Genomic DNA, 15341 nt, shown 5'->3' with positions numbered 1-15341 from the left:
AATATTGGAAAAGTCCTTACTTAAGTCCTTTCTTCAAAGCTTCAAAAATTTTCTTCACCTGCAGTGGCTTTGGATCCCAGATGAGTGCCCCCTTCTGCAGGGAATTATAGGCCTTGGGGGGTTTCAGTGACATCCTTGATCTCACTGAACTTCTGCTGAGGGACTTGCTGTAGAAAGAGAAAAGAAATACAGGAAAGATGCAAACCCCATCACTTGGGAGACAAGAAATGCCTGAGCCACAGAACTTCCAGGGTACAAGCTCTATCCATTCCCATGTGCATTTACTCAAAATTACCAAGTTCTTGGACACCTGAGCACACTCTGGCAGACAGCAGAAACCCCACAGTGCTGGCTCTGTGTGCCCAGCAGGCAGGGCAGCTGCCAGAGCCTGGGCACAGCCAGGGTCACCCGCAGAAGGGAGCTCTGCTGCAGGGCCAGGGCAGTCCCACTCTCACTGCCACCTGCAATCCAGGCAAAGCTGGCAAGGAACTTCTGCCTGCTCAAGGTCTAAGTGGCAAAGCTCACCTAAAGAGCCTTTAGAAATTGCTATTTCTTCACTTGCACTCAGCATCCATGTAAACCATGGCTCAGAGCACTCCCCAGGTTTGAAAAGCCAACTGCCAGGCCCAGATTGCATACAAGATATAATTACCAAGAGTTTTTTCAGCCTCTAACCCCTCAGCTAATTGCTCTTAAAAGCAACTGCAAAATCAAAATTAAGTATTGTTTCTACAAGAAGTGCCCCACACAGAATTTTTTTGTGCCAGCCTAAGGAGTTGGAACACTCTAAACCATCAGTTATAGCCAACTGTAAAGCAGAAAATGAACTCTCTGCAAATAATTCCTGCCTGGCTTACCTCTATCTATGTGCGCCCCTAAGTCTTGGCTATTTTTATACAGGTTTGTTAATAATCCCTCTAAGTCAAGCCTCTAAAATAACATTACCTAAAGAAGTTTCCCATCTACCAAAGCAAGCCAAACCAGGCAGCTGCTCTCTGAACAGCTTTCTACCTTTTCTACAATTTCCATCCTAAATTCAACTCACCTGGAGAAATTATGAACTTCATCAGGCTCAATAGTTAACAACTGGCTGGTTTCAGTTCCAGGCATGTAACTGGAGGCCTAAGGAGATTATTGTGCTGGGCGATTAAAGCCCAGACCCAACACACCTGAGAGCTGTCCCCAGTCCTATTAGAGAAGCCCTTGAGTAACTACTTTAATTATCCTTGTCCTAAATTTCCACTTAACTCCAGTTTTTAACATCTGTTCTGCAAAAAGTCTGATAAACGAGGTGTTGCCAAACATTACTGGGTACTTAATTTCTTCACACCACTGATTATCTTGGTTTTTTATGATGCCTTAATGTAAAGTATTAATTAACCAAACCATTTGGAGCTCAGGTTACCTATAACAAGGAACATAAGTGTTAAATTAGAACCTTACATTAATATTACTTTTCTTTATTATGATAATGTATCTTTGAGTATTCCAGGCAAAGTGAGAGAGTTTCAACAGGAATAACACTGGAAGGGACAGTCTGGACAATAAGCAGTTGAAAGAGTCTCCTAGAAGGCTCATTACTTAAAATTCTTTCATGCTAAGAAGAAATAGCATCTAATTCCATTAGAGTACTCTAATTAGCAGGATACCAAATAGAAGATACAAGATAATGCTGTTTTGAAATTAAAAAGCCCAAATTACTCCTGGGTTTTGTTTCATTTTGGAATCTACCTTCAGATTTTTGGAGTGCAGATCCTAGATTCTGGAAATAAGTTCCCTTCATGTGGAAGTGCAGCATCTCAGTACTGCACACAGACAGGCTGGGATTTCCCACTCCCCCTTTTCCTCAGCATCTCCCACTGGCTGCTGCAGCCCATATGAGCACTGATGTGAAGAATCCCATTTTCATACATTTCATACGAAAGTTAAGTAGCTGATATGGCCTGTAGGGCCAGTAGCTAAAAGCTGAATGTTCTGTTGCTGCTTTCCCTTGTGAACCTCGTAATTTAAGTATCAGATTTCCCACTATATAGATAAAGTAATAACATTGACTTCCTGTGGAGACCATGGTGGGCAAACACAAAATCGTGTGTCTGACTGAGAGACCCGAGGGGAAGTTGCTAAAGAAAAGCAAAAGTATATTTAGTATCTGCTCAAGAGTGTCCATGTGGGCCTGATTTGTGTGTCATCCTTTGGACAGACCTTGCACAGGGCCCCTGCAAACTCCTGCTGAGTTTTGCAACAGTGCCTGAGGGAGAGATAAGTTAGGAAAGGGTGATTAAAAAATTTCTTGTCCATGCCAGGGCAGGCTCTCATGTTCACTGGGCTGTGACTGAATGTCTAGTACAGAAATCTTCCTTACTGCAGTGGTTCCTGCACAAAACTGTCTGTCTAAACACTTACATAATGAAAAACAACGTCATAAAAGTGCATAAAGAGAGGCACTTGGTCAGGAAAGCTTTGCAGTTAGAAGTAAGAGGATAACCCTAAGGGACACATGAACTTTCTGTCTGGAGCACTGGGACCCTGCTGGACGGTGCCTGGTGGAGAAACAGCTGCTCCCCACAGCTCCTGGTGGATCCTTTCCCTGCTAGAACTCCCACTTTGGACTGGAGCTCAAGCCTGTTTACGTCATCTGACAGAGTTTTTCTCCAGACCTTAGCAGTTGGTGGGATTTTAGAGATCTGATCTTTGCTAGGGGTAATATTAATTTTCACTTTCACCAACTAATTAATTTATTCAAATTGAAGAGTTCTCAGTTGCATCACAATCATACTGGGATTTCATTTTTTGCTCATACTTTACCATGCTGTGTTTAACCAAAAGTTTAATTCAGTCATCTGGTTCTTTGAGAAGGTATTTAGTTACATGAGTGAGGTATTTTGCTGATACAGAAGTGGATTTTTTTGAGTACAATACTGCTGGAGGCACACTTCCCAAAACTTCTACGTGGTGCTGCTAAATGATTCACTCTGATATTTCTCTAGCATGCACTGGCAGTCAGAGGCCATATTAATTTTCCATTTATAGGTCATATCTTCTAAAAGCACTCAAGATTTACAGGGATTTACAGGAATTGCTAAATTCACAAAAAGCACAGGAGCATTTTTAGTGGAAAAGCTGCATCCCGTGTGTGGCGCAGCTGTCCCTGCAGTGCCCAGCAGTGGGGCAGTCTGCAGGGCAGCACAGCTGCTGATCAGTGCAGGAGCAGCCCTCGGTAGTTTTAGGTGGGAGTGAAGGAACAGCATCTCCACAAAGCTGCCTCAGGTCGATGCACTGCCAGCCTGCTGCCCAGGGACCAGGGGCTTTGGTTTTGGTGTTACTTACGCCAGTTTCCTGCTTTGCACAGTGCTGAACCCAGTGAAGGAGCAGCTCCTGCTGATCCCACCCCCATCCCCAGGGGACACAAACGTGAGCTTGACCGACATGGCTCCCAGTCAGTGAGTCTGGAACAAAACACAAAACACAAAAACAGATGAGGCCAAACATTCTTGGCAGTTCTTGTGCTGCTGCAAGTGGTGAGCTGCATGGAAGTGGAAAGTCAAAACAACACACAGCAGAATAAATTGAAAAAAAAGACTTGTCTGCAATTCACGTTTCCTGTGTTGCCATCCACAGTACAATTAATAAGGGGTTGAATAGTCTAAAATGAAATCTCTTATGCTCTCTTCAATTTCTGATTGATTTTACAAACTCACTATGCAAAAGCCAGAATAGCCTCAATTCAGAGCTTCTCTACCATTTCTGACTTTTTAAAAACCCTGTAATTGTCCCAGTGCTTCAGGAGTCCAGGCCAACCTGTGTATTTCCAAATAGGTGTGGATGCCAGAACAATACTTAAGCTCCAGACTTAGTCAGGTCGAAAAAGCAGCTCCTTGCATCTGTGCAGAGCCACACTGCAGTCAATGGTAGAATTGGCTGTGTGGTGCTTAAGACCAAGGCAGAAGTCTGGTTTCAACAGTAAATTTCAGGTTCATGCTCCTCCTCTGGCAGGGTTTCTCTTGGATTGCTCTCTTGTTTTCCATCAGTCAAACTCTCTTGCTTTTTGGAGAATTGTGTTCTCTGCCATATGTCTATAGAATCCAAGTCCCAATATAAGTAACAGACATATCCTTCAAAGCAGCTGTAGAAAATCACCCAGACAGTTCATATACAGAAAAATTCCCTTCCTTTCCCCCTCAAGCTGGTGTAATGTAAACACCACAAGTGAGTAAATCTGGGTATAACAAAAAGCTGGAGGATGCGTCTGGAGAGAGAAGTACAAGCTCCAACAAGGAGCTCTGAATGCTCCATGCAGAACTTTGTCCCACATTACAGAATGTGCTCTGAAGAGCACTCTTAATCCATCAGAGGGGATGCTGGAAAGGAACTCTGCACTCAGCCCTTGTTCCTGACATTATCCCTTTAGCATGGCTACCATTAGTCAGACTACAAGCCCAGAATGTCAATGTAAGACTCTTTCCCTGGCTCTGCCACTAACTTGGAGAGCAACCTCCTCCCTGCCTGTGAAGGCTGCCTGTAGAGAACTGAATGGTTTAAGACACTTCCCAAGAGGAAGGGGATTGGAGAGCATTTTGCTAATTCTGGGCTAGTCTACAAGTACAGGGAGTTACTGCCAGTGACCACGCTTTAGGTACCATCACCTACAGAGCAGGAACAAAAGCTGTCCTGCATTTCCAGGAGCAGAGATCCTGCCTGTTTAGGAGAAGCCACTCAGTCAATTCCCCGGGCTGAGGTTTAAACTCCCATCTCCTTGCCTGTTCTATGGGCTGTGCCAAGCTGAGGAATACACCCGGGGAAAACAGGCAGAACACTGTAGAGCAAGATGTGACAATGATAAATCCCAGCTGAGAGACACCTGCTTTGGAAGCTCTCCAGTGTGCAAAGAGGTGCTGAGCATGGCCAGGTATTTCACTGCTCAGAGGAGCGAAGTTCAGTGACTCCACAGCCTCAGGAGTATCCACAGAAATCTGTTACACGGAAAACTCAGGTGCCTCTCCACCACCTCTTAATCAAACCATACAGTGCTTTTATTCTCTTGCTTTGAAAAGATCCTCCTTAACACCCTTAATCAGTCCTTGGACTTGCATCATATCACAGCTGAAGTTTCAAAATATTTTCCATTCTTCCCTCTAGTTTTCAGATGTTTGTAAGTCTGTGAACTGTCACCCCATCAAAAGGATCATTAGCCTGAAAAGAGCATGTAACTTACTGAAAAATGTAATTGCATAACAAGCTGTTAAAGGAGGAAATAAAAGGAATAGCCTTGTGGTTATTGACCACATCCCTCATCAAGGCTAAGCCAGATTCCCAGGATCTATTTTTCAGCTCTTTAACCTGGGAAACTCAGTTCATGGGTATAAAGGAGGAAGAAAGTGCAAGAGCAGCTGCTCTAGAGCCTGCCTAACATGAGACTGAAAGCCTTTGGAGCACACAGATATGGAACAAACAAAACCAAGCAGACCCTTGGCAGGGAACAGGAAGTGGAAAACGATGAGAAGACTCCTTAAGTAAAACCTGTGGGACTGACGTGAAGGAGTATGTGGGAAATGTACAGACCCCCAAAACTAAATTAGCAAAAGAACTACATTGCCCAAATTTCCTAGACCTGACCACGTGTGTTTATAAATCCAGTATAATTCTGGATTTCCAGGGGATGCACTGTTGCAATTCGGTAGGAGCCAGAGAAGCCTTGGCCCTCACATGGGCATGGCCAAAAGCATTTCAGCTCCTCCAGGGTCATCTGCTTTCTGTAGCTGCCCAAAGCTCCATCCCCAAGGCCACTGAATCTGTCATGTTCTGCTCCAATGTACTGCTCCTCTCAAAAGCAACTCACAAGTACCTCTTTCCAATTCCCTAAGAATGAAGAGAATTTAAATAAAGCACAAATAAAGGGGTTATCTTTCTTGCTTCAAAATAATGCCAACAAAGTCAATACCTCTTGGTACACACTTGCACATGTATTTTTTGTAGTGACCAAGAAATCTTACGGCTCATTTCACATTTCTGAGCAGAAGACCATAAGTTGGATGTCAAGAAAACATTTTATTTGTAAGACTTATAATGCAGTTGTTTAAACAGAGGGTTTTCTAGATGGAGTGTCTGTATAAAAGTGCTGAGCTACATTACAAGTGCCCCTGAGAAAAAGCATCTGGATCCATCTCAAATTCTACCCTCCCTTTAGGGTAGAAATAAACCAGATAAGGACCCCGACAAAGCTCAGTTCAAATCTGCCTTCCAACCTGTAACCTCTGCTGTGCCAGTGTATCCAAATCTCATAGAAACAGGGATTATGCCCTGGGGAGCAGAGGAACTTCCTCTCCTTTACTCTTCCCCCAGAGCACGGAACAGCAGTTAGCCAGGGGCTGCATATGCAGAGCACAAGAACAGCAGGCCAAAATAAAGGAGTCTATTGCCAGGGGCAACTGGAACACCAAACTACTGCAAAAACCGTGGAGTCCTGACAAAGTCTTCTAAAGCTTGTGAGTCTTGGGCACACCTCCCAGCTGCCAGGGACTCACTGGCTGTAATGTTTTAATACGTGCCATTCCTATGGTTGAGACTTCAGGTCTCAGAAATGTACCTTTGAATCAAAAAAGAATTTTTTTTCCAGATCAAAGGAGTAGGTTTGTTTGGCCCTGTTTCAGTGGTCCATTTGCCATAACAGACTGTTGGTGTGTCAGCTTTGGTGTGACCAAGCATCCAGGCACCCTGGGGCTCCTCTGAGCAGTGAGGACACACAAACTGCATCTTGCGCTCCCTCCCTCTGAGGCTGAGGATGCTCCTCAAGCCAAATGACCTTCACCTTCTACAAACAAAATAATGGTGTCTGTTTGTGTTTATGGCTAAACTTTTCCAGCCCTACTCACATCTTTAATTGTTTCTGGGCACAATGGTTTCAACAATTTTATGAGGAAAATATGACTCAACGACTTCTTGCAAAATGTTTCTGCTCATGTTTAGTGCTTTAAATTAGTAGCCGTGTTTTTGTGTTAGCATCTCCAAGAGGTCCACTTGGTGAACCCTTGCTAGAGGAAAGTATTCATGTTTCCCCAAAGTTTGTAATGTTCCAACTGGGAATGGGCAGTGGGTGGGAGACACTTTCTCCTGGTTGTGTTTCTGCAAGAACTGCACCAGCTTCTGCTTCCCTCAGCTGTTCGTGGGCCCTGGCAGCCTGCACAGGGCTCCAGACCTCACCTGTGGGGCACCACCGGCTCTTCACTGGCCTGACACAACAAAAGCCAGGCTGAAATCAAGCAAGTTATTGTCACTATAGCAAATAAACACAATTACTGACAGACATCCATTCTTAATAACTGCAGTGTCTGAGGGTCACGTTTGTGGTTGAGGATACATTATGTGATCATGACAGTTTGCCTTCCACTGCCAGGTGCAATCCTTCTCCTTACACTTTTAGACCCTTGTTATTTTTATACATAATTTTATTCATAAATATTACACTCACTTTACTTGGAAAGACAAGAGAGCCATTTTAACTTCTAGTTGTGGGAACCAAACAGAGTTGATTTCATTTTGTATTATCACAACATAATACTTAATTCAGTATCTGGTAAGCCCAACAGTTTATTGGAGAGACTGGGGCCTTCGTGCTAAAATCTGGGGCTTAGATTTGTGCCTATCAGGACACTCCCCTGGTGGTTTTGTGCACAGCAGAGCACGAGTTTGTTGCAGAGTTGCCACCTGGAATTTATGTCTTTTATAGCATGGTTTTATAAAATTCACTTCATGACAGCCAAACAAACGTGCCATTGGTCTGTAGTGGCTCTGCACCATCTCTACTGAAACTCGGCTTTCACAGTACAGAACCAGAATCAGCAGTGAATCAGTACATGAACATTTAGGGCCTTCAGAGACCTTCTCTGGACCTTAGGAATGAGCTGTGGTTCCAGCTAATCATTGGCCGTTTCAAAAAAAAGTCAGTCAAAACTGCTAGGTTTGCATTCTGCTTCCCTGAATTTATTATAATTTCCACCAGAACTGTTTTGCTGCTACAATTGCATCAGGATCAGGATTTTAGCTGAAAGAAATACATTCTGCAAACACTTCATGGGTGAAAAGACAACTCTAACGCAATTACACCAAAAATCTTCAGCATAAGTTAAATTTAAGACTGATTTTGCAAACTGGGCTGCGTTTGTCTGCCATCACATTGATGTAATCACAATTATTTTTCTTCTTGCTTATTTCAGAACATAGGGACAATGGATTTAACTGACCCTTCTGAATGCTGCTGATGGGCTGTATCCAGAAACACTTGCAGCAGACAGTGGCATTTGTCTTTCATGACACTGATAAAGAAAACAAAATCAGATCCCCACTCTGTATTACAATCCTGTCAAAGATTTTGAACAAAGTCTCAGGGCTGGTCTAGGCCTGGACCACTGAAGTTTTTGTGATGTCAATGCACTGTGGAATAGGTGGAAATGTCTGGGCTTTGGCACTTACTTTGCAGTGTTGGACATGTAAAGAATCCAGACCATGAAATGAATGAGAGGTGATAAGGGCCTGACTCAGCCCTCATTCCCCTGAAGGTGGCTGTGATGAAGGCTGAGTGAAGCAGGAGTGAAGTGACCGTCTGGGCACGGCCCCAGGCTGAATCCCCTGGGAAAATACACACTGTGTTTAATCTTTGCTCTCCAGCATTCCTCAGGAAAACCATTGACCTCAGTAGCAATGTCTACTGTGCTACATAAACATTCCAAATTTATCATTCAAACCCCTCACATTTTAAGCGGTTTCGTTCAGCTGTTTGACAAACATTCTATTTATACAGTTATGGGCAGAACTAAGAAAAAATTATCTGGTTATTTTCAAGAGAGGAAAAATAATTTGCGTTAGGGAGACACACAGTGCCTTGATCTCAGAATACTCTCGAAATAGGTATTTTAACACAGCATCACACGCAAATAGGGATCCTTTCTTCAGACAAATCCTGTTTGTGGCAAGAACTCCCAGCAAAAGGATTCCCAGCAGAACCTGAACAGGTCTGATGTCATTCACTCCAACACAGGGACTCTGACCTGTGGCTATCATTGCTGTCTCACACCAGCACATGAGAGCTCCAGCTGCCCACCACAGACAGGGGAGAGCCACTGACATGGGACATACAGACATGGGAAATGTGTGCTTGATACTTAGTTTTTATCTGGTCAAACAGATTTGTGAAAAGGGAGAGAAGGGACACAAATAGCTTCCACCCATTCATCAGGCATTTCTGCTGGGTTAAGATTGAGCAATAAGAGTAATTACATCACAGTTTTGCTGCAGATGGAAGCTTTTGCTCCCCTGTGTAGCTGCACATGTTCCACAGAACTTCTTGACCCAAGCCTGTTTAACTCAGATTATGAGACGGGCCCTTTACTTTGCACCAAATTTACATCTGTCACGTTGTATTTTGAAAATGTCAAGTGATTCAGGAATATAATCCCGTTCTCATAGGTATTTTAGGCTCTTAGGAGCTACTTCAATTGATTTTTAATAAGAATTATATTCAGAGCTTGCGTTATTTAGAAAGGCAGGAATTCAGTGTGTAACTAGTTTTGGTACTTTTGCAAATTTTATCTATGCAGATTTAACTCTTGAATATATATTTAAATACTGCATACTTTCCTCCTAGCCATACTCAAGCCATTAAAAGAAAATCAGATAAACAGCTTTGATCCAAGTTATTGCTTTACTCATTAGGCCCTCCCATAGCTTCATGCCAGCCTCTGGAAATGGCATTCTGGGGTCCAGGCTTCCTAGGCAGCAATAAATTTAAATATCACAGGCAGTGCTCTCAGACAGCTTGTCCTGTGCTGGAGGTCAGGTCTGATGGCCCCATTTCTAGGGGGTTCTTTGAAAACAGGACTCAGATTTCAAGTCCAGGATGAGCTGCTTTTCAAGCCTGCACCCCAAGTGTTCCTGTATTTCCAATCACTTTCCATCTCAGCATGCAGCTCCAAGTTCTGTTCTCAGTGACAGTGTGCACATCCAGAGGAAATTAATCAGCCATTTATTCCAGATTCCCAGCAGAATCCGGCAGCAGAAGTTGGCCTGACCTAGTTAATGGCCTGGAAATTATTTTCCAAGACATGATGTCGTGGCCACTTCGTGCCTCCCAGCAGCAGCAGCAGCAGCTGCCAGCGAGCCCCGGGGAGCTCAGCATGGATCACCCCATGGACTGTGCCCCTGCCCTCGTGGAAATGTGTTACTGGGAATCACAGCTGGCTGTAAATCCCACTGGGGTGTTTTGGCAATGCTGGACTAAGAAAAGCCGCAGCGATTGCCCATAACCAAGGCCTGGTTTCCATCCTCTGGCAGCCCGTGGCACAGCCCTTGGCTCCCGTGCCAGCTCTCCGAGGTGCTGGGGGCTCCTCCACGGACTCTGCCTTTCCTCCTGGGGGAGGCACAGGACGATTCACCCATTACCAGCTGATTTACGAGCACAGGCCTTGCTGTGCTCCTCTGCTTTCAATTTCCAGCTTGCTGACAGACTTGCAAGGCTGGGTCGGGGGTTCAGGAGGGCGCCAGGCTGCACAGGCTGGCCCGACCCGCAGCTTTTCCAGCGCTGGCGGAGCGGGAGAGCGCAGCCAGCCCCGCTGGAAGGGCACCGCAGCCCAGCCTCCTGCCCAGGAGGAGCAGGTGAGGGACAGCAGCTTACAAGCGAGGAGCAGGCTCCTCCATTTGGGACAAGAGAAAATTCGCCTGGCACTGAATCACACCAGTTCTGGCCTTGAGAGATTCCTGCTTATTAATTATGAACCCCAAGGATCCTTCCTCTGTAATACAGACCTCATTCTCCTTGTTTTCCCCAACCTATGCCTGAATGTGTGTTACGAACAGACTTATCAAGTGTGATCATGTCTCCAGCCAGCCTTGTCATGCAGGAGCCCAGCTCCAGGTTAATTATGACATAAGAAAGGTCCTTTATCTCAGCCTTAGGGTTGTGGAAAGTCCCAAGGCTAAGTTTCAATAGCAGCCACCATGATGGACAGGCAAATGCTTTGATTATTACACTGAGAAGGGTATATTAACCAAATCAGATGACAAAATTCCAGCAAGAGGGAAATCTGATGTCCAACAGCATATGGGATGTAATTTGTTATCTTCAAAAACTGAGTTCTGTGAATCACAATATCCTGGTGCTTCTGAAGTGGGACAAACTGTGCCGCTTACCTGTCTGACCAGGAAAATTGTCCCTTACTAAGAACTGATCTATCCAGCCCGCTTGCTATGGCAACCATGGTTTATTCCCATAAATGTTACCAAGATAACCTTGTGCCACAGAAATAATGAAGTTGCTAAGTTAGGATCAGTATCTCAACGAACACTGGAAAAAGAGGAAAAGTATATAGAATTTCATAGAAGAGAGAAATAGAAGCGAAAAAAGGTTTATGCTTTAAAGCCAAATATTTACTCGTGGAAAAAAAACAAGACCTTTGAATCTATGTGGGTATATCTGTACTTTTCCCTTCACTTCTTACCAGTTCCTAATACACATGCTCTGACATTCATGGCCCACATTTTTTATGCTGTTATTCTCTGCTTTTATTTGGTTTGGGCTTATTTTTAATGAGGTGAACTTTGCACAGCCCAGCTCTAGCTCCTATAAAATCTGTCTTAAATGGCCAGATTTAGTGATTTTTCTGTGGAGAGAAAAAGCCCTCCATCCTAACCACACACCTGTACTTGGAACCAGATGTCTCACCCCCTTTAAACTGAACTAATGAGGACAGGAATATGGTCAGGAAAACTCCTGTCTAGATCTTGCCTCTGGAATTATGGAAAGAGTGCTGCAAAGCTTCCAAAGAAAGGAAAGGGAGGAGGATGGTAATTCCTCCAGCAGGAAAATTTACTGTGCTGCACTTGTTTGAAGGCACTTGAACCCCACAGCCCTGCTCATCCCAACGTCACTGCTACCCCTTAACTCACACAGGGATCCCACAGAGAGCAGGATCCCTCAGGTGATGGGAGCTGCTCTAACTCTGTTCAACCCATTTACAGAAAGCCAGGGGCTGGCTCTGTGTCACCTTTGAATTTGGCAAGGGACCCTAAATTACTTCTCTCAAGACTTCTGTAAAACAAAAAGCAGACCAATTACTGAGGACCAGACGCTGTGAAAACCATAACTTCTGATAGAAATCTGACCAAACAAGAACATTTTTTAAACCAGCTTTGCCCATCAGTGTGTTTTTAAAATATAAAGTGTCCTCTACTGCTAGTTCAGAAAGAGATAAGATTTTTAGGACCATCACTTCTCTGCCCAGTCTTGCTTCCATCAGAGTCACTGGGAGCATTACCATCATTTCAGAGATGATGAACAAGACCTTCAAGGTCATGATTTGGCACTCAAATTGGAAAAATACACAAGCATGGCCTTTTTTTTCTTTTTTAGAAAAGATGCCTCAGATTCTCCCTCTGGTGCCTAGCTTAAGCTTCTCTAAAATAATGATTCTTGATTTGTCTTTATGTGCTCTTCATCAGTCCTTTCCCTGCAGCAGGTCCCCCACACTGTGCCACAGCAGCCAAAAGGAATCTTCTGCTGAATAAAGTCTTGTGAGACACAGTCATTACATGCAGGGGAAACTGGGTTTAGTGGGGCCCTGGTTCCCCCGGGGACTCCCATAATATAAATTATTAATAATAAAAATAAACATTGGCTGGCTTGAACTTCTCTTCATTCCCTTGGAGCTTATTTTTGTGATGGAACTAGCTAAATAAAGCCCACTTGAAAGAATGTTTAATTGCAAACTATCCAAAGAAAACAAAATGGAACTAATTGGTTCTTAGATATTAAACATTCAAAAGGAGATAGCTTGGAAACAGCTGAAAGACTAATGTGCATTAGGATACAAATGGTGCAGTGAGCAGTTGAGGAAAATGCAGTCTAAACTGGACTACATTTGCTTTTAAACCAGATATTCAAGTTTTGTCAGTCTGGCCCTGCCTAGAAGACAGCTTTGGATTGTTTCAAGCCTAAACAGAATTACAGCAGTACTCTCTGTATTATAAAATTATAAAATCTGAGGAGGCAAACTTGTGTACTGACTTCTGGGCATCATTTGCCCCGGAAACACTACAAAACCTACAGTGACTGCTACTTCCTGGAGTGCCCCTTAAATCTCTTCTGGCCTAAAGAAGACATCCTAGCAAGGACTGTTTCAAGTGGTTTCTCTAAAGCAGTTGTTTTCCTGCAAGTCTGGTAGGGAGGGCTCACAAAACCAGTTCTGAGAGCACATCTCCAAAGGAGAGTGGCTGTGCCATCCATCAGAATAACTGACTGAGATCTGCCTTGGCCTCTACCAACTCCCTTTCTGCAGCCCTGTGTTTTTGTTATTGCTATTTAATTCAAGTCTTTCACAGTCAGCAAATAGAAAGAATCTGTTTGGTCATGTGAAAACTCCCTTTTCGTATTCATTAAAAGTTAAATAGTTGCCAGACATTTCAGAAGCGTTTCTAGCAAGACTAGAAAGTGATGGCACCAATGTGACTTTGTAAACAAGAAAAAAAACTCTACATTAGAAGGGAGCAAGAAGTAGGTAAGTTATAGCCAAAATCATACAGTCAAGAAAATTTTTTAAATTAATGAGTGGTAGAAGACTTTTTCTCTGGAGGACCACTGTGTGCAATGAAGTCAGACTAGTGCTCAGCCATTGAAGGTGCACTGTCTCATCAGCAACATGTTTACTTTCCCACTTATCAATGACTGACAGTAACGAGGCCTCTGCCAGAGATAACAAATTCCTGGAAATGTCAGGCACCCCAGAACACCCAGCCCAAGCACACAAGAGCTACTCACTGGAAAAAAAAGGCAGACACAACTGGAAGTGCTAAGCAAAAGTTGTTCAGCAGGATCAGTCGAGATCAAACCACTTCAACATTTAAGCCAAAAGCTAATGGAATTTAAGGTCCCTTGAAATGTTATGAATACCATCAATAAACATGGCAAGAGTCACTCATGAAAATGCATTTCAGCTTTGTGCACAAAAAAAAGTCAATCAGCTCTCTGTCTCAGACTTCTTCAAAGTCTGTGAACCCAACTGTTTGTTCCCTGAGGACCCAAAGCTTTTACTGCAGCTAACACATCTGCTTAGTGTTTCCTATTTTTCAGCATCACAAGGAGTTTTTCTTAGACTTTGGACTGGTTTACTCAGCATCTATGGACCAGAGATCTTCTGAACTCCCACTGGTGATCCTCTGCAGAACTGCCACAGCGAATGCACAGACCAGAGACCTTCCTGGCAGAAAGTCACCCTTGGGTGATCTTCAAAATTCAGAAATGGCCATTCAGATACAAAACATATTGACAAGTGATTCCAGCAATACACTAATACAGATCCAGGATGAAAGCCAGACTCTGACACAATTACAGCAGCAAGGGCAGGCAGTGCTTCAATGTTCTAACAGAAAAGTGGAGTTTTGCTCCATATAACTTGGCTTACTCACGAGAGATATTTTACAAGAAGATGCAGTTTTACTGCATTGTAAACATAATTTGACAATTACAGGTCAAAGGATCCTCGCTTATTGCTTTAAATGAAACTAAACGTAGTCAAATTCATACATACACACATGGGGAAAAGATTCATCATGTGTTACTACAGCTCTGGAGAAAATAGCACAGAAATTATGTCTGAACTGAAGACCTTACCAGAAGATGCAGTGTATGTTCTCACCCAAAGCCTTCTCCTGCAGAGCATGTTCTCCTTACAGTTGTGCTTTTGTTCTTGAAGAACCCAAGCTCAAGCAATTTTGAGATACTTTGCATTGCTACTTAAATGTTTTGCACTTCTGCTGTTTGTTTGCAGGCAGCTGGGATGCCCGCACTGATTTTCTAAGGTTATTTAAATTCTTCTTTATTTGTTAACAAATTACGTTGTTGCACAACACATTGGCATGTGAACCCTTCAGAAAAAGGGAGAGGCACAAGTCGGCCTCAGTGGAATTAGGGACGAGCTGCAGTGACCTCAGCAGAGTTACACAAAGGACAGCTCTATTGTCTCTGGCTCTTGTGCCTAACTGAAGGAGTATTTCTGTATGCCAGGGCTCTTCAGAGGGGGCATCACCTTCCAGCTCAGCGTCTGGGGCTCCGTTTCAGACAATGCACAGTGACAGATTTCCACACAGTCCGGGCATTGGGGCTGTGCTGACAGCACAAAGAGATGTGCAGTTACAGGGATCCATGCAACCAACTTACACCACACTGTGTTACTGATGGACTCAGGGCGAGGCATTTTCACACGTGATCCATCCAATGCAACTGCTCTTCTTTTGCCTCCCATTGTAAAAAACCAGGTCACTAATTTCCTACAAACCAGTTATCTTCCAAACTGTAGAAA

General features: G+C 43.7%; 1 protein-coding gene across 7 annotated transcripts in view; it reads right to left on the bottom strand.

Annotated features, from left to right (window-relative positions):
• RIPOR3 (RIPOR family member 3) overlaps positions 1-15341 on the bottom strand; it is a 42050-nt gene that overhangs the window by 20705 nt on the left and 6004 nt on the right. For 4 of the 7 annotated variants that reach the window (XM_039563587.1, XM_039563590.1, XM_039563589.1 and 1 more), the window contains 2 exons: positions 3328-3446; positions 21-167 (listed from right to left, as the gene is read on the bottom strand). In XM_039563587.1, coding sequence (XP_039419521.1) covers positions 21-167; positions 3328-3428 — 248 coding nt within the window. In that variant the 5' untranslated portion in view covers positions 3429-3446. Of the gene's footprint in view, positions 1-20; positions 168-1045; positions 1144-3327; positions 3447-14653; positions 14797-15341 lie in introns of those variants that run through there. The other 3 variants (XM_019284501.3, XM_019284502.3, XM_010396781.4) reach the window with 3 other exon arrangements.

This window comes from Corvus cornix, chromosome 20, assembly GCF_000738735.6.
Source record: "Corvus cornix cornix isolate S_Up_H32 chromosome 20, ASM73873v5, whole genome shotgun sequence".
Taxonomy (NCBI): domain Eukaryota; kingdom Metazoa; phylum Chordata; class Aves; order Passeriformes; family Corvidae; genus Corvus; species Corvus cornix.
The sequence above is the reverse complement of the archived record's forward strand: the minus strand, read 5'-3'. Positions and strand labels throughout refer to the sequence as shown.